This window comes from Gopherus flavomarginatus, chromosome 10 (assembly GCF_025201925.1).
Source record: "Gopherus flavomarginatus isolate rGopFla2 chromosome 10, rGopFla2.mat.asm, whole genome shotgun sequence".
NCBI lineage: Eukaryota > Metazoa > Chordata > Testudines > Testudinidae > Gopherus > Gopherus flavomarginatus.
Genome location: NC_066626.1, coordinates 62,148,375 through 62,174,747, shown reverse-complemented (window position 1 = coordinate 62,174,747; position 26,373 = coordinate 62,148,375). Strand labels below are relative to the sequence as shown.

At 41.9% G+C, this 26,373-nt stretch overlaps 2 protein-coding genes across 2 annotated transcripts in view; both read right to left on the bottom strand.

Annotated features, from left to right (window-relative positions):
* LOC127058877 (zinc finger and SCAN domain-containing protein 29-like) overlaps window positions 1–26,373 on the bottom strand; it is a 394,206-nt gene that overhangs the window by 262,014 nt on the left and 105,819 nt on the right. The window lies entirely within an intron of this gene.
* LOC127058901 (transcription factor 15-like) lies at window positions 5,454–7,976 on the bottom strand. The gene is made up of 2 exons (XM_050969367.1): window positions 7,452–7,976; window positions 5,454–6,537 (listed from the first exon to the last, which is right to left on the bottom strand). The coding sequence occupies exons 1-2, from the start codon at window positions 7,893–7,895 to the stop codon at window positions 6,505–6,507; spliced, it is 477 nt and encodes a 158-aa protein (XP_050825324.1). The 5' UTR covers window positions 7,896–7,976; the 3' UTR covers window positions 5,454–6,504.

Genomic DNA, 26,373 nt, shown 5'->3' with positions numbered 1-26,373 from the left:
AAAAGTATGAGCTTAAGAGCTTCCTCTTTCAGGATTTACTTTATTGGCTGGAGACCCCGACCCACTTTGCTGCTTTTCATACTGAACATGTTGTTGCTTTCCTAGAAAGGCTCAACTTCAAAACACCCTTTCAGGTTAGAACACAGCTGCCTGATCCCATCTAGGCCTGACAGATGCCTGACCTTGCTGCCAGACACAATTCCTTTCCTATCCTATTTGTTTTTTCCTATATCATATACTATCAACTACGATTAAATAACGTGAATGTTTGTACAGGTAAGCTTTTTTCATTCTGTTGGGGTATGAAGAAATGGGTTGGAGAGTTAGGAATGTAGGTTTGTTGTTAACAAGTAACATTACTTCCATCATTAATGTCACCATCCATATCAATAAGTTGTTTTTATTTCTATTGAATTTTTCCTTTGAGGATCTCAAAGCACTTTGCAAACATTAAGTAAGACTCACACTGCTGTGATGGGGAAAGCGAGACAGAGGTTTAGGCCTAGATTCTCAAAGGCAGTGGCAGGGATAAGAAACCTACAGTCTATTGGTTTGAGCATTGGCCTGCTAAACCCAGGATTGTGAGTTCAATCCTTAAGGGGGCCATTTGGGGATTTAGTTGGGGATTGGTCCTGCTTTGAGCAGGGGGTTGGACCCTCTGAGGTCTCTTCCAACCCTGATATTCTATTGCTAACTCTATAATATTCTATAACAGTTACTGGATTTGGCTAGACATTCAGTACCAGTTTTGAAAACACTGTATGCTGGGCACCCATTAATAAATGGGCCATAGGTGCATGCTCTCTGAATCTTGAATTTCCTTTTTTCTTAGATTTTGCAATACCCTAAACTCTCTCTTCTAACTTCCCTGTTGGTTCTACAGTCCCATTCCATTACCTCAACCTTCAAAGGCTCTGTTAGAATTAGTAGTAATATAAGGTACTACCAGATACTAACTATAAATTCCTTTATGAAATCCAAAGGCCAAATGGCATCTCTACAATTGCTCTGAACATGTCTAAAAAGCCTAAATAATAAGCAATCAATACATCCAAACAGTAACAGACATTCATAACAGTTTAAGATATGAATGGACTAAACCTAGAGGTGCTTAGTCTCATGTTGGTTGGTTCCATCTTGATCAGGCAAGTATTAGCAATGAACCCTTTAAGAGTTCCCCCTTTTATGCCCATTAACAAACAAGAGATGCCATTGCCAATTGCTACCTTTAGCTAAAAACCAGAATTTGGTTGGTTTGAAGTCATTGATAGTTCAATGCCTACAATCCTTGTATTAAGTAATCCTGATAACTGGGATTTCTTCTTTCTTCGGTTTTATCAGTTACTTTTCAGGTCCAGTTTTTCAAATAAGCCATATTCTTTCAAGGTCTTCCCACAACTGTTAACGGACCTGCAATTTGCAAGACCTACACAAACATATATTATTTTAAAACTAATTTAACCTTTTATTTTATTAAACTACAAAACACATTTTTCTTCATTCCTGCAAGGTCCCAGGCATATTCTGTCTCTGTATAAGGGTCTCTTCCCTGGCACTAGGCCATCTTATTATTTCATTTGTGTGTGTGTGTGTCTGTCTCTCTCTCAACCTCCTTCCATGATCCTTTATGCTCTTATTACCAAGCAAGACTTTGCCGCTCTTTTGGTACATGCTAAGTTGTCTACTTAAGGATATCATCATATAGTATCTGAGTACCTCATAATTAGAACTAGCTGGAAACTGAATTCCTGGAAAAACTTCAAAAAAAATGTTGGGGAAGGAAAATCATTATGAATAGGGATAAAAGGGCTGAAAACTTATAATTTTCATGGGCTGGAAAGTCTAAAAAATCAATTTGAGGAACTGAAACAACAAATGTTTGGCTTGCTCCCAACTCTATTTCTAACCTTTTAATGTATTTACCCTCTCAACACCTTTGGGAGGTAGGTAAATGTTATGCCCATTTTACAGATAGGGAATTGAGGCATAGAGAGGCTGTGACTTTCCCACTGTCACACAGGATATCTGTGGTAGAGCAGGGCTTCTTTTGGCCCAGGTAGCATTTTAAGTACTTGGACCATCCTTCGTATCTTTATTCTGACACCGAATGAGAGTAGATGCTGCAAGATGAACTTAGCAAATATGTACAATTTTTTCAGTAATGATGAAAAAAACTAAAGTAGTGGTGCCCACCTTGGTGAATTTGGAAAGGCTGAGATTTGTGAATAAACTTAAATCCACAAAGTCTGAATGAGTTTGAAATTGTTTAATGCGGAGGGCAGGGAGACAGGTGTCTCAGGGGTGTGTGTGTGGCGTTTTGTTTTGTTTTTTGTAATTGTCTCAAGGACTAACTTAGAGTTTTATACTGCTTCCCATGACCTAAGGGTCTAAGCACCTTCCACATAAAAGCAATAGCAAAGTCCCTAGTGGACTTCAAGGAAGCTATTGTACTTCTCCCTTTTCAGTGTAAAACTGTGTTGGGCATAGGGTTTTTTAAAAAAATATTTTATTTTCCTTTTTTGGTTGAGTAGGGTTTAGGGGCAGAAAGAATGTCAGTGTTATGTCACTCCTATGCTGGACAGGGGCTTCCAGAGGTTTTGCAGCATTTACTAAATACAGTAAGACTAAATTTGCCTGGTCTCCTCTCGACGTTTGTTGCATAGCTGGTCAGATCCCTTAGGCTAAGAATCTTTTATCTCTTTTGTGCCATCTTATTTGCTGTCACATGAATCATATACCTTCCCATTCATGACTGCATAACATCCCTGTGGCAACAAAAACAATTGCTTATGTGAAAAAAAATTAGCAAAATATGATTTTTTTTTAAATGACTTTAAGCATTTGGAAGTAAAGGGAGACTGCACCATTGGCTCATGGCAAGTCTGAGAAATACTGATTAATGAAAATCCTCTATCAGCCCTAATGTAGAATTTTATTTTAGTTTAAAAAAGATCCTATCTGCAATAAGTATACAAAGATTATCGTACAGAGTCTTTTAGAAGGTACAAAGTAATACCTGCTTTTAACATACAGTACTCCACAGTGTGTATTTTCAACAATGAGACTGCTAGAGAAAGAAAAGATGCATACCTCCAGAACTTTAACATTTTATTGTTTATAGAAGTTATAAAAATAGTTTATTTTAGCAAAATAGCACATTTTTGCAAACAAATTTAGATTTTATACAGGAGCTAGATTTTTTTTTTCCAAGTAGACATTAGAAAGGAAACACTTCTGCTTGAAGAACAATTACTTTAAAATATAGTAAACACCTTAAAGAACATTCAGACATACATTCTGATTCGTTTATAAGTAATCAAATAGCATGTTTAGATACTTGTTTAATAAATCTAGTCAAATCATATTATGATTTGTCCTTTTGTGGGCATTTTTTGTACGTTTGCAACAGATTCAGTTGCTATGATGATGTGGAGTATGGGGATTTAATCTTTAAAACGATCATTTAATAAAATCTGACTGAGACCAGCTTCTGTGTCTTACCAGTGAGCCTTTGGATAAAACAGATGTAACTAAACTTGAAGCCAAGTCTACAAAGGGAAAAGAGTGATAGGGGTTGAAATCAGGTACACTTATATATTTGAGAATATTGTTCATAATTATATGTAGAAAAATCAATATTTTCAATGGGAGTGAAGGGTGTTCAGCACCTCTTGGGGGAAAAATCATTTTATTTGGGTGTCTAAAAGTGAGTTTAAGTATTCAGTTTTAGACATCCAAGTCTGTGCATGCTACAATGTATAACTGACTTGAACAGAATTGATAAGGCACACAGAGAAGTTCACATGGAGTAAATACAGTAAAGCATAGGATAGTGAGTATCCTAATAAATGTAGTTTTTCATTCCTCAGTTGTGACTGAGTGTTAAATTCATCATGTCTCTTGAAAACTAAAGTCATATTCAGTGTGCAGTATGTCTCTCTCTCCCCCGCTCCCTCCCCTTATTTTTTTTAAAGCAGAGTGCTCCCATTTTGTCATCTACTTAAATGGAAGCAGGAGCAAAACCATCCTGTGTAAGTTTGACACATAGCACATAAATACCATAGATGTGGGATCCCATTTTAAAAAATACTGTAGCACTGTGGAAATCACTTGTTCATGAGTTTCTTCAAGTAATAAGCTTTAACACTACATTAAAAATAGTGGACCACAACTTTCAATGTTGATTGCCTTTAAAAACTTTAAAATGCAATCATACTAAATGTAAATATGCTACATTTGCCAGGAGATTCTATTAAAAAATTAAATGAACATTAGCTAAGATGTTTATGAAAGTCCAAAATTACTATTTTGTTCAACTTCTTTACAAATCTCCACAATTAGAGAATATTTGTAATATAAAACAAACATTTAAAAAAAGTATTTGAAATTGCAGTTTTTTAAACATTTTATCACTTACAGTATCCTAATGGAAGATACAACTGTTACATAAGTGAATCTGTTTGTTCCTGTTAAAGAAACTAACATTTGATATAGTTTAATCATGTTTCAAGATAATCTACAGTGCAATCTAAAATAGAGATCTGCTTTCAAAGCTATAAAAATGTAAATTTTAAAAAATTTACATATCCAGTTTAAGCCATTATAAAACCATTTTAAAAGCAGCAAAACTTTGGAGGGCTTATCTGCAGAAATCTGCACTCAAAAATAAAAAATGTAGTTAAATGTGAATAAATCCCATTTTACAGAAAACATTGATCAACGCCCAAACAAAAAAGTTAATCTGACAGTGGATTGAATCACTACACTGAAAGAGTGCAAAGGATGCAGTAAAGATAACAGCAAAGAAAAAGCAGGAAATTCAGACCTCACTCCAGAAAGCACTGAAGGATGTGTGCAACTTGAAGAATATGAATAGTCCCATTGGAATCAGTATTTTGTAGGATCAGCCTCTTCGAGGAGAAATTTCCTACAGCTCATGTAGGTATAACAGAATGTGTCTTAAAGTGGCACTGCAAAATGGCTTGGGCGGCGGGGGGAGCATCAGGAATTCAAAGTTCCAAGACCCAATTAATGAGGTCTTCTATATGTTTTTTGGTGTGTCTATTGGAAAAATCTGCAGAATTTGCTCTGTATGTGGTGGGTGGGGAGCGAAGTGAAGGAAAGTCTACCTTTCCTGATCCCACCACATTGGCTTTGATATGACAGCAGAGTGCTACAAGAGGGTATGGCCAACCAGGGGAAGTGACCTGGTAGTGGAGGTAAGACAACTACTCTGTGCAGCATAAGCCTTTCTCAGGATGGCATAAATTACTGCTATCCCAAAAAGCAGCAACTCCTTCTATTGCTTTTAAATACCATAGGGGAGGTATATAATACACAGCTGATATTTTTAAGGTACATACAATGTTTAGGTGGCCAGGAGAAGCTTATTTAGGGACTTAACCCTGACTCCTTGGGATTATTCTGTGCTTCACTAGCTATGTTGATTTAAAAAAAAAAAATAAAAAAAAAGCTTAAGTCTCACAGAGACTGGGAGCTAAAACTTGTATCCAAATTCAAAAAGTGGGTAAAACTTACCATTTTCTAAACCATCCACCGTAAATTGACTTGGACATGGGGATTTAATATTTTAGCTGCTTTTTCAGTTCTCATTGTACCCAAATTGGGAACCATGACAGAGCTGTATTTTTTAGACTCCATTTCAAATAGTTTATGAACTTGTAAACTTAAACAGTGATAAACGACATCAGTGATGTAAAGGCACAACTTGGGAATAACCTAGCTGATGGATAAATTTAGAGAGCCGGGGGGCAACCCTCCCTATTCTGTGCTTAACAAGAACAAATTTAGAAAGATCCTACACTATTTAGAGGACTGGCACAGCACAGGCTGTGTATTATGAAAAAAACATCCCTTGCACAGCAATTCTCAGCTATTCTGAGTACCGACTGGGATAGTGACCTCCTCCCATCTTGGCTGTCTCTTTGAGGCATTCTGTTGCACTGCAGCTCACTCTACAGCTAGGCACACATCACTTTTAATTGTATCTTGGCTTTTGGGTGAGCACCTTTAAAATAATCTCAGTGTAATTTCAAAGACCTGCAACATGTCAGCTGCCACTTTCTCTCACACGAGTGTACAACTGTACAGCCCAATATTGGTTAACATGCCATCCTCTGTGCCTTTATGACAGCTTCCATTGACAGGAGACGCTGTGTGGTTTCAAAGCTCAAGTTTCATCATGTGACATAAATTGAGGAGCCATCAAGATCAGGGCTTGGCTGCTTAGGTTAACATTTCTTGCATTAAAATAGCAGCCACACCAGGTGCAACTCTCCCCACAGTGTTCAGTTTCATTGGCAAAACACCCTGAATCAACTTGTCACAATGTAAAACAAAGTGCATAGCAGTGGGTTTTTTATAGTTTAAAAAGTTTTTACAGTTGCATAATTTCAGTGTAAACATTGTGAATAAAGAGAAGTTATCTAAAACAGTTCTACAGTCAGTGCAAGATTCTCATCTGATTCAACGTCCACTTAAACTTTAAATAGACAAATGTTTCTCCCCTTCTCTGTTCTGTAAGAGGGGACAGAAAATATATATTAGAAACATCAACATAGAAAAAGGAAAATCACTTTCTCCCTTAACTTGGCATCTATTAATATTACACCTAATTTAACAAACACAGTCACACTAAACATAAACATTTAATTAACCTTCCTAGCAATTATGTTGTAAGTCATTAAACAGTGAACATCACATGTTAACTCTGTTTAAATTGTTATAAACTATGAAATATACCAGAAATACAACAGTGCAGTTAAATGAAAATAGCCAGGGCAGAACAGTATTTCTGAAACTGCTACTGTACTTGGGGAGTAAAGTGAAGCCACACAAGTCTCTAAATGGTAGACCGAGATAAATAAATAGTTTGTCATACTTAGCTGATTTTCTTGCCTCTTATTTTATATACTTTGTGGAGCTTGGAATTTACAGGTCATAGAGCACAATTTTTCCTTACAGTAGATTTCTACTCATATAAGCAATGCTTACAAGAAGTGAGTTTATAATAAATTAACACATGCATCAAAGCTGTACCCAGAGGGAGTTAGAATGTTCTGCCTGTGAACATGTGAGATACTGTCAGCTTTTCACGGCAGGGCAGTCTTTGCAGGGGGGCTGTTTACAGTACTGAACAGGCTGTAGGTGCTAAGCAAATAATATCCGTTCTCCGCATCTACTCTGCTATCCCGGGGGATGGCAACCGGAGGATGGGCTCTGGGCACGCAGGGGCAGCAGAACTGTGGTTGCTGTGGCTGGGAGATTAGTTTTAAAGGTGTGTGGGGTGGGTGAGAAGGGGACTCTCCTTGCCCCCAAAACAGGCCTGAGTGGGGCAGTCCCAGGATGCAAACCAACTCCAGCCTCCACTCTACCCTCCGCCCCTGCGATTGTCGGGGCAGCACTCAGCCCCTGCTGCGTGCCAGCCTTACCAGCTTCCTCTGGTTACTGAGGCAGAAGGTGCAGATGGGCCGGGGCGCCGCCGCGGTGCTGCCGCCCTGCAGGCGGGGCTGGTACTGCAGGCACGGCTGCTCCGCCCCCTCGCCCTGCTGCAGCAGCAGCACGTTGGCCAGGTGCGCGATGTAGCTGGCGGCCAGGCGCAGCGTCTCGATCTTGGAGAGCTTGCGGTCGGCGGGCTCGGTGGGGATGAGCGTGCGGAGCGCGCTGAAGGCGGAGTTGACGCTGTGGGTCCGGTCCCTCTCCCGGGCGTTGGCCGCCTGCCGCTGCTTGCTCAGCCCGCTCAGCCGGGGGCTCTTCCGCTTGCGCTTGCCCGGGGCCCCGGCGGGGGGCAGGGACTTAGCCGAGCTGCTCTCGCTGCTGCTGCTGCCGCTGCGGCCGCTCTCCGGGTCGGATGCGGCCCCGCCGCCGGCCTTCATGGCGCTCCCGCCGGCCCCCCAGCCCCATGACTTTTATGCGCGGCAGCTGCCGGCTCGGCGGCCCGCCGCGGCCCCGGGTCCCCTCCGGCGGCGGGGCCGTGCTTTGAATGGCTGCTGCTTTTAGCTCGGCCATGTGGCCGCCCCGTAAATAAGGCGAGGAAGGTGGAGCTGCGGCCTCAGTGCTCCTGCCAGGCAGCCTTGCACCTGTTCCCCCGGCTCCGCGCGGCTCGGGCAGGGCGCCCCCGGGGCATTCCTGGCGGGAGCGCGGCCGCTGGGGCGCTGCCCCAGGCTGGCTCTGGGCAGCAAGGGCTGAAACGCCCCCGGGAGGAGCAGCCTCGCCCGGAGCCGCGAGGGGGCAGGGAGCGAGAGGCTTCCTGGGCCCTTAACGTGCTTTCCTCTGGGGTGGGGGTGAACAGCGGGGCCTGGACCCACCTGGGGGAGAGGAATTCACTCGCCTTGGCAGGACCTGACACCCGCCCCTACACAACCCTTCCCGGCAGGGGGCTGGGTGGAGGAGCCTGTCTCCCTCTTCAGGTGCTGCTTCCCCTACAGCCAATGAAACAGGAAAGTTCGGAGTTAAGGGCTCCAGGGCAGTTGCAAATAATAACCCCCTCCAAGGCCTGATGCCAATAAGAAGAGGTAATATCGACCCACATGGATCCAATTGAAGGATCAAGACACTGTGCAAATATGTTGTTTAGTTTTGTTGTGGGATATTAATAGGGAGTAATCACTCTGAAAAATAAAGAACAGGCTTTGCTCAAGTATATTTTCAATATAACTGTTGGTTTCGAATGGACTAACGGGCACTCCAGTGCTCATTCTTTCATCAGCTTTCCCATCAATTACTAGACCAATGGTTTTTAACCTTTTTTTCATTTGCAGACCCCTAAAAAATAATTCAGTGGAGGTGCGGACCCCTTTGGAAATCTTAGACATAGTCTGCAGACCGTGAGGGTTCTGTAGACTGCAGGTTGAAAACCACTATACTAGACGTACATGTAAATCCAAATCCTGAGTCAATTTAAAATGCAGAGCTACAGCAAACAATTTACTTGTTAAAGGTGGTCATATTCACTAGTTTATTATGCCTCATCTCTCCATAAAAGTTTGACAGCCCCTCTGCACTCAAACTCATGGTACAGGTTTTCCCAACTGAGTCATCTCTACCTGATTTAAGCAGTGCTAGATGACTGTTTTATGTAGCCACTGGAGTTTATTTTTGTTGTTGTTTGAATTGGAAGGCTGGATTAATATTCAGAGTTGGATTAGCAGTCACATCCTTTTAATCATAGGTGCGTACACTTAGAATGGACAGCTGCTTTGCCACTCTTGGCTGGGAGTCATGTCCTCCACAAATACAGTTAATGCATATATGTGGTCTCTTGACTGTCAACACTCAAGTCCATCTGTTAGAATGGCACGGTGCCTGCTTAAAAGTTGGTTGTACCTTCCCTTTGGGCATGGGTGCTAGGCAACAAATGTGTTCATGTGAGCAGCTTACAGAATGCTTAAAATAGTATATTTTCTGCAGAAAGTTCCTTTTGTATAAAAATGCTGCAGTGGTGCCTCTGTTTGTCAGTAGGTCTCATCTGTTGTATGTGTAACCCACACACCTCCTGGGTGTGGTGTTCTGGCCCATCTAGTGGCACCGAGACTACTTAGAGAGAGGGAGATTAATGTGTCTCCTCTACAGCCACTTATAATGCTGAAAGACCCTGGTTGTGGGTGGGCAGGATCTAGCCAGTTAAATACATGAGCCAAAAGCCATATGACCCTTAGCTGAGGCTGTAGAGCAGACTCATTAATCCAGTGGTTCTCAAACTTTTGTACTAGTTACCTGTTTCACATAGCAGGCCTCTGAGTGCGAACCCCCCTCATATAAATTAAAAACACTTTTTAAAATATATGTAACAATATTATAAATGCTGGAGGCAAAGCGGGGTTTGGGGGTGAAGGCTGACAGATCATGACCCCCCAGGTAATAACCTCACGACTCCCTGAGGGATCCCGACCCCCCGTTTGAGAACCCCCGCATTAACCTCAGAAGGTGTGTGGGTTACATACTTCTCCTAGCTGAGGAAGCTCGGGACATGCTTCAGAGACTTCCCAGTTGAAATCCTGGATGAGCCCCCACTTGTAACACTGACAGACCCTGCTCGTTGGTGGATGGGCTCAAACCTGGGACCTCTGGAGCTTAGTGCATGAGCCGAAAGCCAACTGGCTGTTAACTAAGGCTGTAGAGCAGACTCATTAATCTCTCTCTCTAAGTGGTGTCGGTGCCACAGAGCACAACACCTAGGAGTTGTGTGGGTTACATATGCTTTCATGTATTAATAATGGAATGACTTTATGGTGGGTTTTTTTTTTCATTTTCTTTTTGCTCACTGGGAAATGGGTGCTCAGATGACCCATCTCTAAAATCAACAATCCAAGGATCTTATTAGGATATGGCTTATCTTTGTTCTCCTTTTCCAAACTTTATACTAATATAGATGAATATTTGAAACTAGCATTCTTCAAAGTATTAGTGGAAAGCGCATGCAATGTGTTAAGTTTTTACAGTTGTGAGTGTAATAGTTACCAAGTGAAAGATGGCCAGTTTTCAAAGGTGGAGCTTCTTAAGGGTTGCTTCAGCTCCAGAAAGAGATGGTTTATTTTATTCTAATTTCATTGCTATGGCTATTGTATCTTCTACTAAAGAATCTGCAGCAGTGAGGAACAATCACACTGTCCGAGACCAATGAAGGTTCGAGTAAGTATTTGATTGAGAGAGGAAAATCAGAACGTGACAGATTGAAATTTTGAACCACGTGGCTGTTTATTAACGGGGATAAGTTACAACTTGAGCCAGGGAAAGGTGATTTATCAACTAGAAATACTACCAGAATAAAACCATACGCAACTTGAAACAGTCTATTTACATCCAACAACAAGAAACCAAACGATTTATGATCAACTGCTCTCTAAAATCCAAAGCAGATACACAAAACTGAGTAAACTGCACGCATTAACCGAATGTTGTAAAATACACCGAACAACCACAGTAGCAATTAATACAACAATCTGGCTCTCATATACTGTATACACAACTTTGCATCAAGTAAGGGAAGGGAAAAAAGGGAAGAGGCTAAGCAAACAGAGTATTTACAGAAATTAAAGTGCACATACCACACTCCAAGCGCAGCTGACCAGCAGTACAGACACTGAGAGCATGATGAATTGATGGGAAATAATTCAAAAAACAAAACGAAATGAGCTGGAAAAATCCGGAGGAGACCCTGGCTGAAGGGGTGATCAGGCCTTTCAGCTAACACGCGGATACTCCTGCCATTTTTGGCGCGAGACATAGTTTTATTTGAAGACTCTTACTCGTGTCAGCGTCTGATTGGTCCCTAGCTCCTTCACTAACCAGGTTCGAGCTGGTGCCCTCTATGTAAACAGGATCTGCACCCGGCACACTACTTTTTCATACGGCACAGGTAGTACACGGCACACTTGTAGCTCAAGGCCCTGCAGTAGCACACGGCACACAAGTGGCACACGGCCCTATACTGACCTTTTGACCAGACAGAAGGTTCGAGAATAGGCACACGGCACTATAATGTTGTACACGACACCATAAAGTAGCACACGGCACTACGGTGTTGCACACAGCACCAATGTGACCTCTTGACCGACAATTGGCCATACAGACACCATGTTTGAGCATAGGTTTAGGGTTGCGACACACACTAGGGAATGCCCTTGTGACAGGAGAACCAGAGACTCTTTAGGTGTTCAGGGATCCTTGTTTGGAAAGTCGTGGGGCAGCTTCTTGGTTGTCTTGCGCTTCGTAGCCATTTATACCTCCATTCTGATTTGATATTTCCCACCCATATTGCATAGATTTAAATGACTTTATAAGGTACAGAGGCAGTGGAGAATCAGGCCCGATAGGTTCTGAGCACAGCTGTCTTAGCAAGGTGTCCAAGAAAATGAACGTGCAAATAGATAAGACATGCTCCCCTCTGATTGCTGCTGCAGCAAAGTGTGAAGTCATCAGGAAATCGGTTTATATTATGAGTAGTTACATTTATAGTGTAAATTTACTCTGCATATATATAATACCAGATCTTTATATCTTTTGTAATTCCTATACTAACTCTTTTCCCACAAGAACAGTGGAAAGATCTTACCAAGTCTAGCAAAACGAAAGCAAATTGGAAACTGCAGGCTAGATAATTCTGAAAGTAAGATGAACCAAAATGACAGGGACATTTTTGAAACACTGTGGCCTAGATTCTCAGCTGTACCAGAAGTAAAGAAAGAGGTTTAGGACAAAAGAGGTTTAAGCCATTGTTACACTCACTTGACTGAGGGCTGAACAGTATCTAAACAGAATTTAGAGCAGCTTGGAGGAGATGCTGGTTTTACACCACCTGGGGATTCCTCTAATCCTGGGGAATTTACAGCTGCCCACTGTACAACAAATATCATATATTTGCTATATACACAAATATTAATGGAGGCACCATAAACCTCTTTCTATTATGAAGATACAGTACCAGTACTTCTAAAAAAGTTAGAAGTGGAATGTTGCCGTCAAGTTCAATGCTTTACCAGCGATAGAGAAGCAATTCCTAGCTCCAAGCAGCTTGCATTCTGATGTACTTGTTCTATAACTAAAGTGGGATTTCTTCTCTGGAAGAAATTGTTTTTAGAAAATTTTTGATGTCACGTGTCATTGTAAGCAATAGATGCAATGAGATGAAATGTGTTCATTTATTTTAATAGCAATTGTGCCTAGAAGGAGGTGCATGGTAGAATCTGACATCACTGTGCTTGGTGCTGTACAAATGTATAGGAAATAATCCTGCCCCAAAGAGTTTACCGTTTTAGGCCCTGATCTTGGAAACACTCATCATGTGAGTAGTCCCTGGCTGAAAGTGAATAGTAATGAAGTACTACAAATGTATGTAAGCACAAATGTATTCCGGGTCAGAAACTGAGAAGCTAAGTAACTATTGTCTTTTAAAAAAAGAGAGACTTCTTCAACATTTTCTGTGTTAAATGGAACAGAGAAGAGGAACTTTTTGTTTTCTTATTGGATAATGTGTGAGGCTCCTCAAACTTCAAAATTAAAATTGTCTGCCATATACAGTATTCCCTTAATTACATGGTGCATATTGGCTATGTAAGGACCTATTTAGATAGATAAGCACATGCAGCTGTCACTGATAGTTTATGCTCTTTGTAGTTTAACATTGTATAGAAGCATCTGAAATCATGAGTTATAGCTTAATGTGGAGTGAGTGTAAGTATATTTGCACCATATTTTCATTAGAATTCAAAACTCCTACTTCTGGCCACAAGAAAATTTAAGAGTGAGATGTAGTGAAGCACCTACAATTGAATCTCAATATACATTTAAAATAATGTTTTTGGTTTTGTTAGAAAGTAAAGTTCAAATCTATATATAAATTCAAATTCCTCAATTTGATCCTAATGACAAAACTCCTGTTGACTTCAATGGATCCAGAATGTCACTCCTGATAGGGTACATCTTCACTACTGGCCGTATCGGTGGGTAGCAATCGATTTCTCGGGGATCGATATATCGTTTCTCATCTAGACGCGATATATCAATCCCCGAACGACTCCGGAACTCCACCAACAGGAACGGCTGTAGCGGAGTCGACAGAGGGAGCCGCGGACGTCGATTCCGCGCTGTGAGGACAGCAGGTAACTCGATCTAAGATACTTCGATTTCAGCTATGCTACTCACGTAGCTGAAGTTGCGTATCTTAGATCGATTCCCCCCCCCCCCCAGTATAAACCAGCCCATATACTCTGATGGCTGAGTAGTAGGGAATTGCTTGTATATCAGACTCAGATGTTTGCTTTTGAGGGTTCTACTGTCTTCATCACTTCATCTGTGTCCTTTTTTGATAAATATGCTTATTGGAACTAACCTTCTCTTCCCCCTCCTCCCAAAGAAAACCCAATAAAATCTGTTGGGATATTTCCAGAATTGGAATGCATGCAGTAATAAACTGGCAAAATAAGGAAGGCAGGAGAGTGGCAGTACTTGGAAAGAATAATACTGTGTCTGCTGAGAGAAATAAAACATCTTTCACTGGCACTACAGAAGTAGCTAATACAGAGGTTAAGGGCAAAAAGGTGGTCAATAATTCTTGTTTCTATGTCTAAGACAGTTTGAGAAAGTAGAGTAAGAAATTTTACAGATAAGGGAGGCTTGTAAAAAGGCCAAAAACATTGGTGACTTTAATTACTTGGTTATTGATTGTGCATAAATGTAATCCCAATCTTGGGGGATCATGTTTGTCAAGGAAGATACAATAGTGCAGGGTTGCTTTTTTCCCTTTTTACAATTTGCTGAATTGTTAATACAAGCAGGGCTGCATGAATCTAATATAGAATAGTGGAAAATATTTTATGTGTAGCTGACAGGACACAGACTGAAATTTGCCCTTGTTCTGTAAACACAGGTAAAGAGATATGAGGCCATTGTAGAGGATTGAAAAAATAAAAGTAAATCAAACTAACCATTAGCACCATTCTGCAAACTGATACATTAATTAAAGCCTTTACAGTTTTCAAACACAATATTATAGTAATATCAGGTATTAGTAGGAAAGAACTTTTGAAAAGGAGCATTGGAAAAACTATAAATATAAAGAGAGCAAGTTAGTTAAAGGATAATTAAAGAAGAAAATAAATCAATGGCTGAGAAAATTTGTAGTCACAGTCAAGAAGCTTTCAAATGTATTTACATTAAATGTAAAGTATAGGAGAAAATTGTTTCACTTGCTTGGAAAAAAAGACACTTTAGAGACAATAAAGCCTTTAAACAGACAAACTTAAGTACTTTTAAAAATGGTTCTTAAATGTTTACAGTGAAAGTCTGCTCTTGGTGATATGCACAAGGTTTCCATTGAATGCAGAGAGATTCCCTGTGTGCATTCAAGAGCAGAATTGCCACATAACATTTTAGATTTTTGAAGATAAAACTTCTTTGCTATCTAATTTTCTGATTTTTTCTGTTTAGCAAATACTGATCCCCTGCCTGCATATTACTGATGGCACTTAAATGGTTATCTGCTTAGTTTTTAACATTTGATGGTGGCAGTTTCAAGTCAAATGAAGATGAGGCATATCACTTGCCTTCTCAAGTTCAAATGACCTAGTGCTATTTATTCCCACCTCAAACAATGGTTTGTACGCTGTATTCACGGACAGGCTTATTGCTTGTTCATTAAAACCATATACATTGGTGACAGCTGGAGCTTTATTTCATAACCTTTCCTGATCCATTACATTGTGGGTTTAGTAGGGAGACAATATGCTTTATGGTGGTTCTGTATAGTTTGCAGAATCACAGCCTTTGTCAACATGGTTCAAAGTCCAAGAGCCAATTTGACCCCAGTGCTGCTTCCAGACAGGTGTGTTACATAGTGCCTTTTTACATCTTTTTGTAAAGAGACAGTTTATCTGGATGTGGACTTTGCCATAATAGTCCATAAGAACATAAGAATGGCCCTACTGGGTCAGACCAAGGGCCATCTAGCCCAGTATCCTGTCTTCCAACAGTGGCCAGTGCCAGGTGCCCCATAGGGAATGAAGAACAGGTAACACTGGTCTACAATTTTTGAGAAGTCGTCTGCTTCAGAGATGAAATGTGCTATTTATTATGTATTTTGATGTGCTGAATTAAAATATGACAATTAAAACAACTGATTGGCTACTGTTTCTAAGATATTTAAGTTTTTACATTTTATGTCTATGTATATTGTGTAGATAGTAGAGTTTTAATCATAAATTGTAAACCTAGGTCTTTTCATGTGTTTATGGTTGCTTTACATGATAATATTTCACCTGTCCTGTTTATGTAACACTTTACAAATCAGCAAAAGGGTTATAGAAATAAAATTTATTATGAAACAAAAGGCAAAAAACTATTATGTACATAGTTTAGTCCTATTCAGTGTCTACTTGTCGCTTCTTGGCTTGTCTCTTGTATTCATTAAATGGAGCATCTCTTGTCACTGTCCAGCAATAGTCTGCAAGCATTGATGGGCTCCATTTGCCCTGACAGCCTGCCAGGAGATTCCACTGCTGTAGTCTGGAGCCCAACAGCTCTGCCTTACTCTTGGGTAGTTCCAAATCCCTGACAAGGTCATTCAGTTCACCTTGTGTTATGAGGTGTGGTTCAGAGGAGGAGGATGGGAGAAAATGTGGGTCCTGTGACATTGATGGTTCAGGACCGGAAGTTTCATCCTCTTCCTCTTCCTCGTCTGACTCAAGTGAGAATTATTCTGGTGCATCAGGAACCGGCAGTCCTCCTCTGTGGGGTACTGGGCGTATAGCTGATGGAATGTTTGGATAATGCACAGTCCACTTTTTCTTCTTTGACACACCTTTCCCAACTGGAGGCACCATGCAGAAGTAACAATTGCTGGTATGATCTGTTGGCTCTCTCCAAATCATTGGCACTGCAAAAGGCATAGATTTCCTTTTCCTGTTCAACCACTGGCGAAGATTTGTTGCACAAGTGTTGCAGCATATGTGTGGGGCCCACCTCTTGTCCTGATCTCCAATTTTGCAGCCAAAAGAAAGGTGAGAGGCTTTCTTAACCATAGTGCTTAGACTGCGCTTTTGTGATGCAAAAGTCACTTCACCACAAACATAGCAGAAGTTATCTGCACTGTTCACACAAGTACGAGGCATCTCTGCTCACTTTGGCTAAACAGAAATGTGTCCGTTTGCAAAATTAAACACTGACAAATAAGAGAGCACGACACTGTATGATTTCTAGAGCTGATATAGGGCAATTTGTTCAGCAGAGTGATGTAAGCTTCGTTATGATTGCATCATCCATGACTTCTAGGAATAACATGATGCAATTCATATCATGTATGATGCAATACCAGCTTCAGATTGCATCATTCATTGTTTTGCCTAAAAAGCAAGTACTGTCCAAACCCAGTCATAGATTTATTCATAGATCCAGTCAAAGATGTATTTTAGTCATTTCTGGTTTAAATTGAGATCCCTTCACTTTATAACTCACTTATCCTCTGCCATTCCCAAGTCAAGGGTCATATATACTGACCCAATAGCATATCTTGAAAACTAGAGCCAATCAACAATTTTAAGCATCATTTTCATTCTCTGTGACCCAGAATTAGTAAAGTTGGACTACATTTATTTCAGAAGCATTTTGGCTGTAGAGCAGTGTAATCATCAACTAATCCATCCCCTGTCGCTCATTCCCAGCTTCTGGCAGGACCGACCAGAGGATTCAAGGGGCCTGGGGTCTTCAGTGGCAGGGACCCCCCAATTCATTGAGGGGGTCCTTCCGCTCCAGGACTCGCCGCCGAAGTGCCCCAAAGACCTGCAGCGGGGGCCGCCCCCCGCCAAATTACCGCTGAAACAGGACCTGCCGACAAAGAGCTGGGTCTTCGGTGGTAATTCTGCGGCAGGGGGTTCTTCCGCCCCGGAGTGGAAGGACCCCTCCGCTGCCGATGACCCAAAGTGGAAGAAGCTCTGGGGGCCTGGGCCCCGTGAGAGTTTGCCAGGGCCCCTGGAGTGAGTGAAGGACCCTGCTCCAGGGACCCTGAAAAACTCTCGTGGGGGGCCCCTGCGGGGCCTGGGGTAAATTGCCCCACTTGCCCCCTCCCCTATGGGCGGCCCTGGCTTTTGGCAAACAGAGGCTAGGGACACCATTATGTAGCCTCAAGCCTGGATTGCTACAATGTGCTGTACTTGTGGCTAATGTCTAACAGGTGTTTGTATCAGCCAGAGCCGAATGCAGTGGATTCTTTAAGTGGGGTCAGCTGGTTTGAGTACAAAGCAGCAAGTGTTCTGTGCTCTGCACTGGGTAGGTACCTATTGATTTCTAAATGTTATTCAAGGTGTTAGTCATTATCTCTAAAATCATGTTGTTAGGATTGCCTCTCCACTTATACCTTGAAATAGACTCATGAGGCCCCCGCTCCCCAACATACTATAAAAACTCCACAGCTCTAACAACTGTGTTTCTCCACATAAAAGCCAGGGCCAGTGTTAGAGAGTAGCAAGCAGGATGATGGCCCAGGACCCCATGCCACGGGGGAACCCTGCAAAGCTAAGTTGTTCGGGCTTCGGCTTCAGCCCCAGGTGGCAGGGTTGAGGGCCCTGACTTCAGCCCTGCTGTTACCCCACTGTTTGGGCTTCGGGGGGGCCAGTACTGGGATAGCCTATAAACAGATAAGGTTTCTGTCTGCATGACAAGAACCAAGGGAGGGAGTGAAGAGAAAGCCCTCTAACACTATCCAAATGGGGAGAAAATTGATGATCCATCCTAAAGGAATTGCCAGGATATTGCTGGGGGTTTGTCTCTGACCTGCAGAGGACTCCCCAGAGCAGGCTAATCCTGCTAACCCTTGAAAGGACACAGATACAGCCCTCTGATCAAGAAAGGCACACAAGCAGCAAACAGTTTTATTTATTTAAGAGAAAATTAGGTGGTTATAGTATTTGTAATAAAGCAATCAAGAAAAAAATTACAGCGTATAATTGGTAATAACGCACACTTGGATTACTTTTAAAGCTCATACATCTAATTGACTCAAAAGACTAAACAGACTGAGACAAATACAATGTTGTGAGTTGATACACACTGAACTTTTCATACATATGCATAAGGCCTCTAATACAATAGCATTGGACTTATTACAGTGTAATATACAAGTACCCCATGCATATGATGTGACAGGTTGGACTGCCCCCGTCGCCCATCCAGAATGCAACCTGATGTACCGGGGTTTCACTGAGCCTACCCGCTTCACTAGCCTGGGCTCCCTCCCCCTGTTTTTGCTGAATTGGGCTCTCTGGCCACATGCACACATGAGTAGGGATGCACCAGCTGTAGTATCACAAGTCTGTAAACAGCTTTTTATGAGAAGACTCAAGAAATTGCCAAGCATTGTCTTGTGCTGTAGAGAAATCTTTACAATGTAAGCTCAGAAATTCATCCCCACCCTTATGTGGAGGAAAATATGCACAACTTCTTGCCCTTCCCCAGTTATACATTGTACAAACTGGGTTTTATAATAAACAAAAGCAAGTTTATTAACTACAAAAGGCAGATTAAGTGATTATAAGGGATAGCAAACAGAACAAAGCAGATTATTAAGCAAATAAAACAAAACACACATACTAAGCTTACGATCTTAAAGAGACTGGTTTCGAGTAGTAATTTCGCATCTTAAAATGTTGCTTTTGTGCAGCATTCAGAAAGTCTTGAAGGTTAGCTACCCTGCTTGCAGCTTAAATCTTCAGATGCTACATTCACAGACCAGATCTCTTCTCCAGCCTGGGCTCAACTTTTTCAGCCCTGTGTCTTTGTTTCTCAGATCTTTCCAGCTGTTATTTTGGGTGGGAATTCCATGAAGAGAACCTAGATCAGGGTTTCTCAAACTGGAGTCGCCGCTTGTGTAGGGAAAGCTCCTGGCGGGGCGGGCCAGTTTGTTTACCTGCCCCGTCCACAGGTCCGGCCGATTGTGGCTCCCACTGGCTGTGGATCACAGCTCCAGGCCAATGGGAGCTGCTGGAAGTGACGTGGGCTGAAGGACATAGTGGCCGCCGCTTCCAGCAGCTCCCATTGTCCCGGAGCAGTGATGGAGCCATGATCAGCCGGACCTGCGGACGTACACAAGCGGCAACCCCAGTTTGAGAAACCCTGACCTAGATGAACTTACTCCCCAACCTTAAATAGAATTTACATGAGGCAGGAACCTTTTGTTTCCCAGTCTTGACCTCCCCCTCCTTTTAATGGAAAATAAATCACTAGAAGTCCAAGATAGTGTTTAGTACCAGGTGACATAACCACCTGACCTTGTAGTGTCAAAGCAATGTCCCAGATTCTCAGGAAGGAGAGAGAGGGTAGTATCTTTAAAGTCTTATTGTTTCTTCCTAATGGCCCATCAAGGCTGATGGCCTGCTGTGTGTTTCCCAAGAACACACAAAGTTGTGATTGTTACATAGACAATATTTCTAACTTTAGATACAGAAATGATACATGCATACAAATTGGATAATCACATTCAGAAAATCAAAACCTTTCCAATGATTTCACATGACCCATCTTGCATAAAATATTAGTTATGCCATTCATATCATAACAATATTTCTATGAAGAATTTGGAGTGTAAAATCACTTCACATATGCATAAAACAGTGCAACATAGCATTAAAGAAACATTGAACAGTTACCATTCTGTGAGCAGTGGCTGGCCATTCACAGGATGGGGTGGGGCAGGTCACCCTCAAGTAGGCATCCAGCTTTATTGACAAGCAATCTTCTAAAATAGACAAAAATCAGACTTGCACTCCTTCCCCAATCCCTCTGATTGTCAGTGGTCCTTCTGCTCTGTCAATCTCCACTCTTAACTTAGCACTGCTGTCTGGTTACCTTCTCTTGATCTTCTGCCCTTCTCCCCTCTCTCATCCACCACACACTTTAGCTTGCCAGCTGACTCCTTATATTCAGTTTCTGGATGCCTCTGATTAGTTGATCGTTCAAGAGAACTCCCTGCATGGGTGGCAACTCAGTTAGCCAATCAGCTCAGCTCTGCTCTGACATCATCGCTATTCCTGCTGCCCTCTCCTTGCAGGTGTTTTGGAGTGAGTTGAGTAACACTTCCTGACCTTTGTTTCTTACTTGCTATTGGTCAGTTTAGTCTGTGTCATCCATCTTTGACATTTCTAATACAAAAATCAGTGTATCCACCATTTTGGATTTTAGCTCCAAATTATCATCATTTGTAACTTATCTAAAGCATCTAGGCCTAAAACTCACTACTGTTCCCTGCAGCCTAAAGCACTCTAATGCTATCACCTTTGTAATGCTAAGTGGGAGAGGTGAATTGTACATGATGTTTTTCACTCTCTCTTCCCCACTTCTCACTGTCAATATTTCTATCCAGAATGCTGCAGTCTATATAGGATTCAAGCAAATGAAAACCTCTGGTAACACTGCACAGCGATGCTTTTGCTTTCTGCCCTGGGCCCCAGCAAGTCTAATATTGGTCCTGCTTGGTGGACCCCCTGAAACCTGCTCGTAGGCCCCAGATCCCTGGTTGAGAATCACTGTGCTAGCTCCCTCTCTTGTCAATTCATAGGGCTACAGAATTCACAGCTGGCAGTGTGGTTTTCCCAATGGAGGGGTCTAGTTTTCTGGAACCAGCTTCCCTAAATGGCGTGCTAAAGCCAGTGTTGATGAAGTTAGGACATAGAACAAGAACTGTTTGTTTTTGGTTCACATACAGTATTAATTGGGAGTGGGGTATTTTTTTTCTTGGTAAGTAGGGATACCATTGTATATGTTTGAGTATTTTATTGATGCAAAGTGCTGAGGTGTCTCAGTGATGGACTCCAGCAGTTTCAAAAATAAATATAGTGTAGATTCCTACTTTACAGCAACATCCTAAATCAATTTCTTTTGTGCAAGTTTTCCTTATAATTTAAATAAGATGTTCGAAGTCTTGGAAGAATGAATAACATTTTTGGCAATTCAAATTTCATCCTCTTCCTCCTGCCTTTTACCATCTTGAAATCTATGACCTGAGATAATGCGTAGAATAGTTCATGTGTGTCAACCAATCATCACAAGTGCTTTGTCATGGTATAATTCCCCACTCTGAACCTTAGCGTCCAAAAGATGGGGTACCAGCATGAATTCTTCTAAGCTCAATTACCAGCTTAGTACTTGTAGTGCTGCCACCAACCAGGAATTCCAGTGCCTGGTACACTCTGGTCCCCCCAAAACCTTGCCTGGGGACCCCCAAGACCCAGACCCGCTGGATCTTAATGCAAGGAAAGTAAACCCTTTCCCTCACCGTTGCCTCTCCCAGGCTTCCCCTCCCTGGGTTACCCTGGAAGATTACTGTGATTCAAACTCCTTGAATCTTAAAACAGAGAGGAAAATCCACCTTCCCTCCTCCTTCTCTCTCCCCCTCCCAGACTCTCCCTGAGAGAGAAAGTAATCCTAACACAGAGAGAAAATTAAGCTTTCTCTCCCCCTTCCCTCCTTTCTCTCCACCAATTCCCTGGTGAATCCAGACCCAGTCCCTTGGGATCTCACACCAGAATAAAAAAACCAATCAGGTTCTTAAACAAGAAAAGCTTTTAATTAAAGAAAGAAAAACAGTAAAAAATTATCTTTGTAAATTTAAGATGGAATATGTTACAGGGTCTTTCAGCTATAGACACTGGGAATACCCTCCCAGCCTAAGTATACAAGTACAAATTAAAATCCTTTCAGCAAAATACAAATTTGAACTCCTTCCAGCCAAATACACATTTGCAAATAAAGAAAACAAACATAAGCCTAACTCGCCTTATCTACCTAGTACTTACTATTCTGGACATATAAGAGACTGTATCACAGAGATTGGAGAGAAACCTGGTTGAACGTCTGGTCCCTCTGAGCCCCCAGAGTGAACAACAACCAAACACTAACAGCACACACAAAAACTTCCTCCCTCAAGATTTGAAAGTATCCTGTCCTCTGATTGGTCCTCTGGTCAGGTGACAGCCAGGCTCACTGAACTTGTTAACCCTTTACAGTCAAAAGAGACATGAAGTACTCCTGTTCTATTAACCCTTAACTATCTGTTTATGACATGCTTAAAAATGCTTAGCTTCATTGTTACTCATTTTGCTGTGGGTTCTCAGACCCCGCGATAAAAGCGTTTCTTATATTTGTTGTTATTCAGTGCTCTTCCAACAGAGTGAATGGAACACTGAGCTTTTGTAGATACTTTAAGGCACACAATTTCATATGCTTGTAGTAGGTGAATTCAAAAAAAGCCAATAAACCATGAAAAAATATAACCCTGTGTATAATTGCATGTATTCTGCAGTACAATTGTGATGGTAGCTGTCTGTACCACTCCCTCCCTCTCCCCCTGCTCCTTGAGTGTCCTGCTCAGAGATTCTCGAACAATCTCACATCTTTTAGATACTTCACTTTGTTCTCCTTAATGTGTCCATTGAACAGCCCTTGTGATCCAGTTAACTAAATGGAATTATGATCCCAGACCTTTGTTCAAATTTAAATTAAAGGGAAGATTTTGCTCACAGTTCCACAGCTGTAATCAGGACCTACTCCACTGAAGTCAGTAGAGTTAATCTGTATTTACAGCAGTCAGACCCATAATATTTACCAAAGCATAAGCTAAATTTGAGACCACTTTTGAGTCAGTGCTAATAATGGACTGAATGCTGCAAATACTTACAACTGGGCCTCATACTCACTATTGTTTGTGATCCCTTTGACACCAAATTAACATGATTGTGAAACCAGTATTTCAAGCAATTCATTTATGGTAAATAACTACACTTATAATAGGACACAAAGGTAAAAGCCTCTATATTTTATGAAGCAAATGAGTTTATTAAAAGCAAAATAAACAGGAAATAAAAAAAAACACTCTAAGATTAAACTGTATTCCCTAATAATGGAGTATATTTTTGAACACATTAACTATTTAAATTCAAGTAATAAAGTCCATATCCTACAAGATTCAGAGCCGGATTCTAGACCCTGTATAAGATCTCTTTGGCATAAGGGGATTTACAGAGGCACAGGGGGGTGATCCCAGTGCATAAGGTAGGAATGGGGTGCATTGGGTTGAAAAGGGATATGGATGGCACACACAGCATTCCACGTGATCCTCAACTGATGGACTGGCCTACTCCACCCTATGTAAATTAAAGCAGACTGCTTTAATTTAATGTTTGGGGCTATTTTGGCCCCCAGTGGCCCCAGAATTTAGGGTGTGGAAAGGCATCTTAGAATAGAATCATCTTGGACCCTCCCAGTCTTCTTAGCTGTGTTCAGCATAGCTGAGAATCTAGCATATGTTCTTTCGTTCTTGTCATTCTCTAGGCTGGGACAAGTTTCCAAAAACCAGGTTCCTGCCAGTCAGTTAATTACACCAGAAAGTGAACTGAAGCTTCTACAAATATGAAGAAAAACCCAACATGTTTCCAAAACAAAGCAACAAAACAGAACAGGGTCTTCTGGAAAAATACAGTTTTCCACATTAAGCCAGTGTCTCTGGGGACAAAATCAATAAGGCGGTGATGAATGTTTTTCAATATTTCTTTGGAATTGCATATAGTGTGGAATAATATAGGTAAACTATGCCAAACCAAAGTTTATAGTCTGTACCCATAAAGAGGATACAGCCCAATGCAGAGCTAACACACAGTGATGACAATATTATATTTTTTGGCATGCACTTTTAGCTGTCTTTGTAGACAGGATCACATAAAAATGTAAAAACTGACTGCATTTTGGGTAAGATACTTTGTCTTTGTCTGAGGGGCTGTGCCAAAGGCATAATTGTCACATGTTAAGGTTCCAGATACAAGAGTGGATACATTGAATAGTTTTTCTAAGTGAATTGTAGTGTGGATTTTGCACCCAGAGATTTTTGCCTTAAATCTGTTCCACAAAAAGTGTTTTAAATACATTATAGATGGCACACCAAAGATCAAGCTTTCAGACAGAGGAAGCACTCTGCAAAAATGGGTTGACCTTTCTTTGGATGCCTTTGGGACTATTGCTGGGAAAGGATAAATCACTCTCATTAAGATTTCTGCTGACAGTTGATATACCAGGTGGTCCTTCATAACACTAGTGTAGGGTCTTGTATCCGGAGTTTCAGAAGCTTTTATTTAGGTAGAAATAATGATTGTGTGATATATTTAGTTATAATGAAAGACTGCATTGTATGGTTTTAGTGTTTCTTTACTACCACATTGTGTTTCTTGAGTACACTCCAATGAGGAGGGGTGGGGGGGGGGCTGTCATCGCCATACTCAGCATCATCCTTAAAAAGTGCATCCACATTAATAAGATCAGAAGATTTTGCGAAAGGAACTTAAAAACTATAACTGCAATATCTTCCACACATTACTAGGTGGTATATGAGCTTTGCAAACAGAGCACTATACTCACCAATTGGAGCATTGGGTTGTATTTTATTTTCTAGCTGTATGTGTTTTCCAAGCTGCCATTGCTCTTATCACTAATGCTAGTTCCTCTTAATAAATGCACAAATATAACTACAGTTCAATATTCAAGCCTACTATGGACTCTGTTAGAACAAAATGGCCTCATTTCCCCCTGGCCTCTCCCAGTCTATATCGACACAATTCCATTTCTTCTACAGAATGAAAAGCGTTGCTAAATACTGTGTAGTCAATTATAGGATACAAATAACATTGGAAATGCCATACTGCATTAGGTCCCTGGTCCAATAATTGTTAATGTATGCTGCCTCGGCAGTTATGAAGCCTTCCATAACAGACAATGATAGAATAACATCCCCGTGTTTCTTCCTCCAGAATTCTTGGCCCCCAGACTGCGCCAGTACCCATATCTCCTCTAAACTATTACCTCTAGAACACTTACCATATATACTTGATCGTAAACCAGTTCATTTATAAGCTGACCCCGCCCCAAGATGGATATGTAAAAATGGAAAAATTTTATGACCTGTTCATAAGCCGACCCTATAATTCAGGGACCAGCAAACTTTGGCTCCTGGGACATCAGGATAAGCCACTGGCCGGCCAAATTCGTTTGTTTACCTCGAGTGTCCTCAGGCATGGAGGTAAACCAAGTAAACAAACTGTCGTGGCCTGCCAGCTGCTTACCCTGATGGGCCAGGACAGCAACCGGTGGAGAAATTTTCTCGGGAGGAGAAGCTGGGGGTTAGGTGAGGAACCCCTGTGACCACCCCCCGCACATGACCTCAGCCCTAGCCTGGGACCCCCACACTCTCCCTTTCCCATCCCTTCCCACCTTAGCTGAGGAGGATGTCTCTGGCTTGGCTGGAGCTGCTCCGACAGGCTGGGCAGTGTGGCCGCAGCCTGCTTTGGTGGGCCAGACTGGGTGGCGCAGCCGCAGCATGTTCCAGCAGGCTGGGCCAGGCGGCATGGCCACAGCGTGCTCCAGCGGGCCAGGCGGCACGGCCGAAGCATGCTCTGGGGGGCAGGGCTGAGTGGCATGGCTGCAGCCTGCCAGCCCCAGAGCTGCAACTGCTTTGGAAGCTGGGGAGAGAGCAGCGTGGCCAGAAGCGGAAAGACTCTGGCCTCCCCCCGCTTCCCTTCTGGCTCTGCTAGCTGTGCTGCCTCTCCTTGTCTGATCTGTTGTGGGAGGGGCTGTGTCCCACCTCTCCCTCTCTATACCCGTTCATAAACTGACCCCCTTCTCTGGTGCTTCCCTTTTTTATTAAAAAAATTTGGCTTATACGGTCCCCCCCACTTTTTTTTTAATGTCTCTGTAGCCAATATAACTGTGGTGAAAACCTTTGAAAATGTGAACTGGTGTGTAACTGATGTAGACAACTGCCTGAATTTGCAGACAACCTGAAACAATAGTTCTGAGAAATATGAAGTTCACCTTTCATCTTTTACC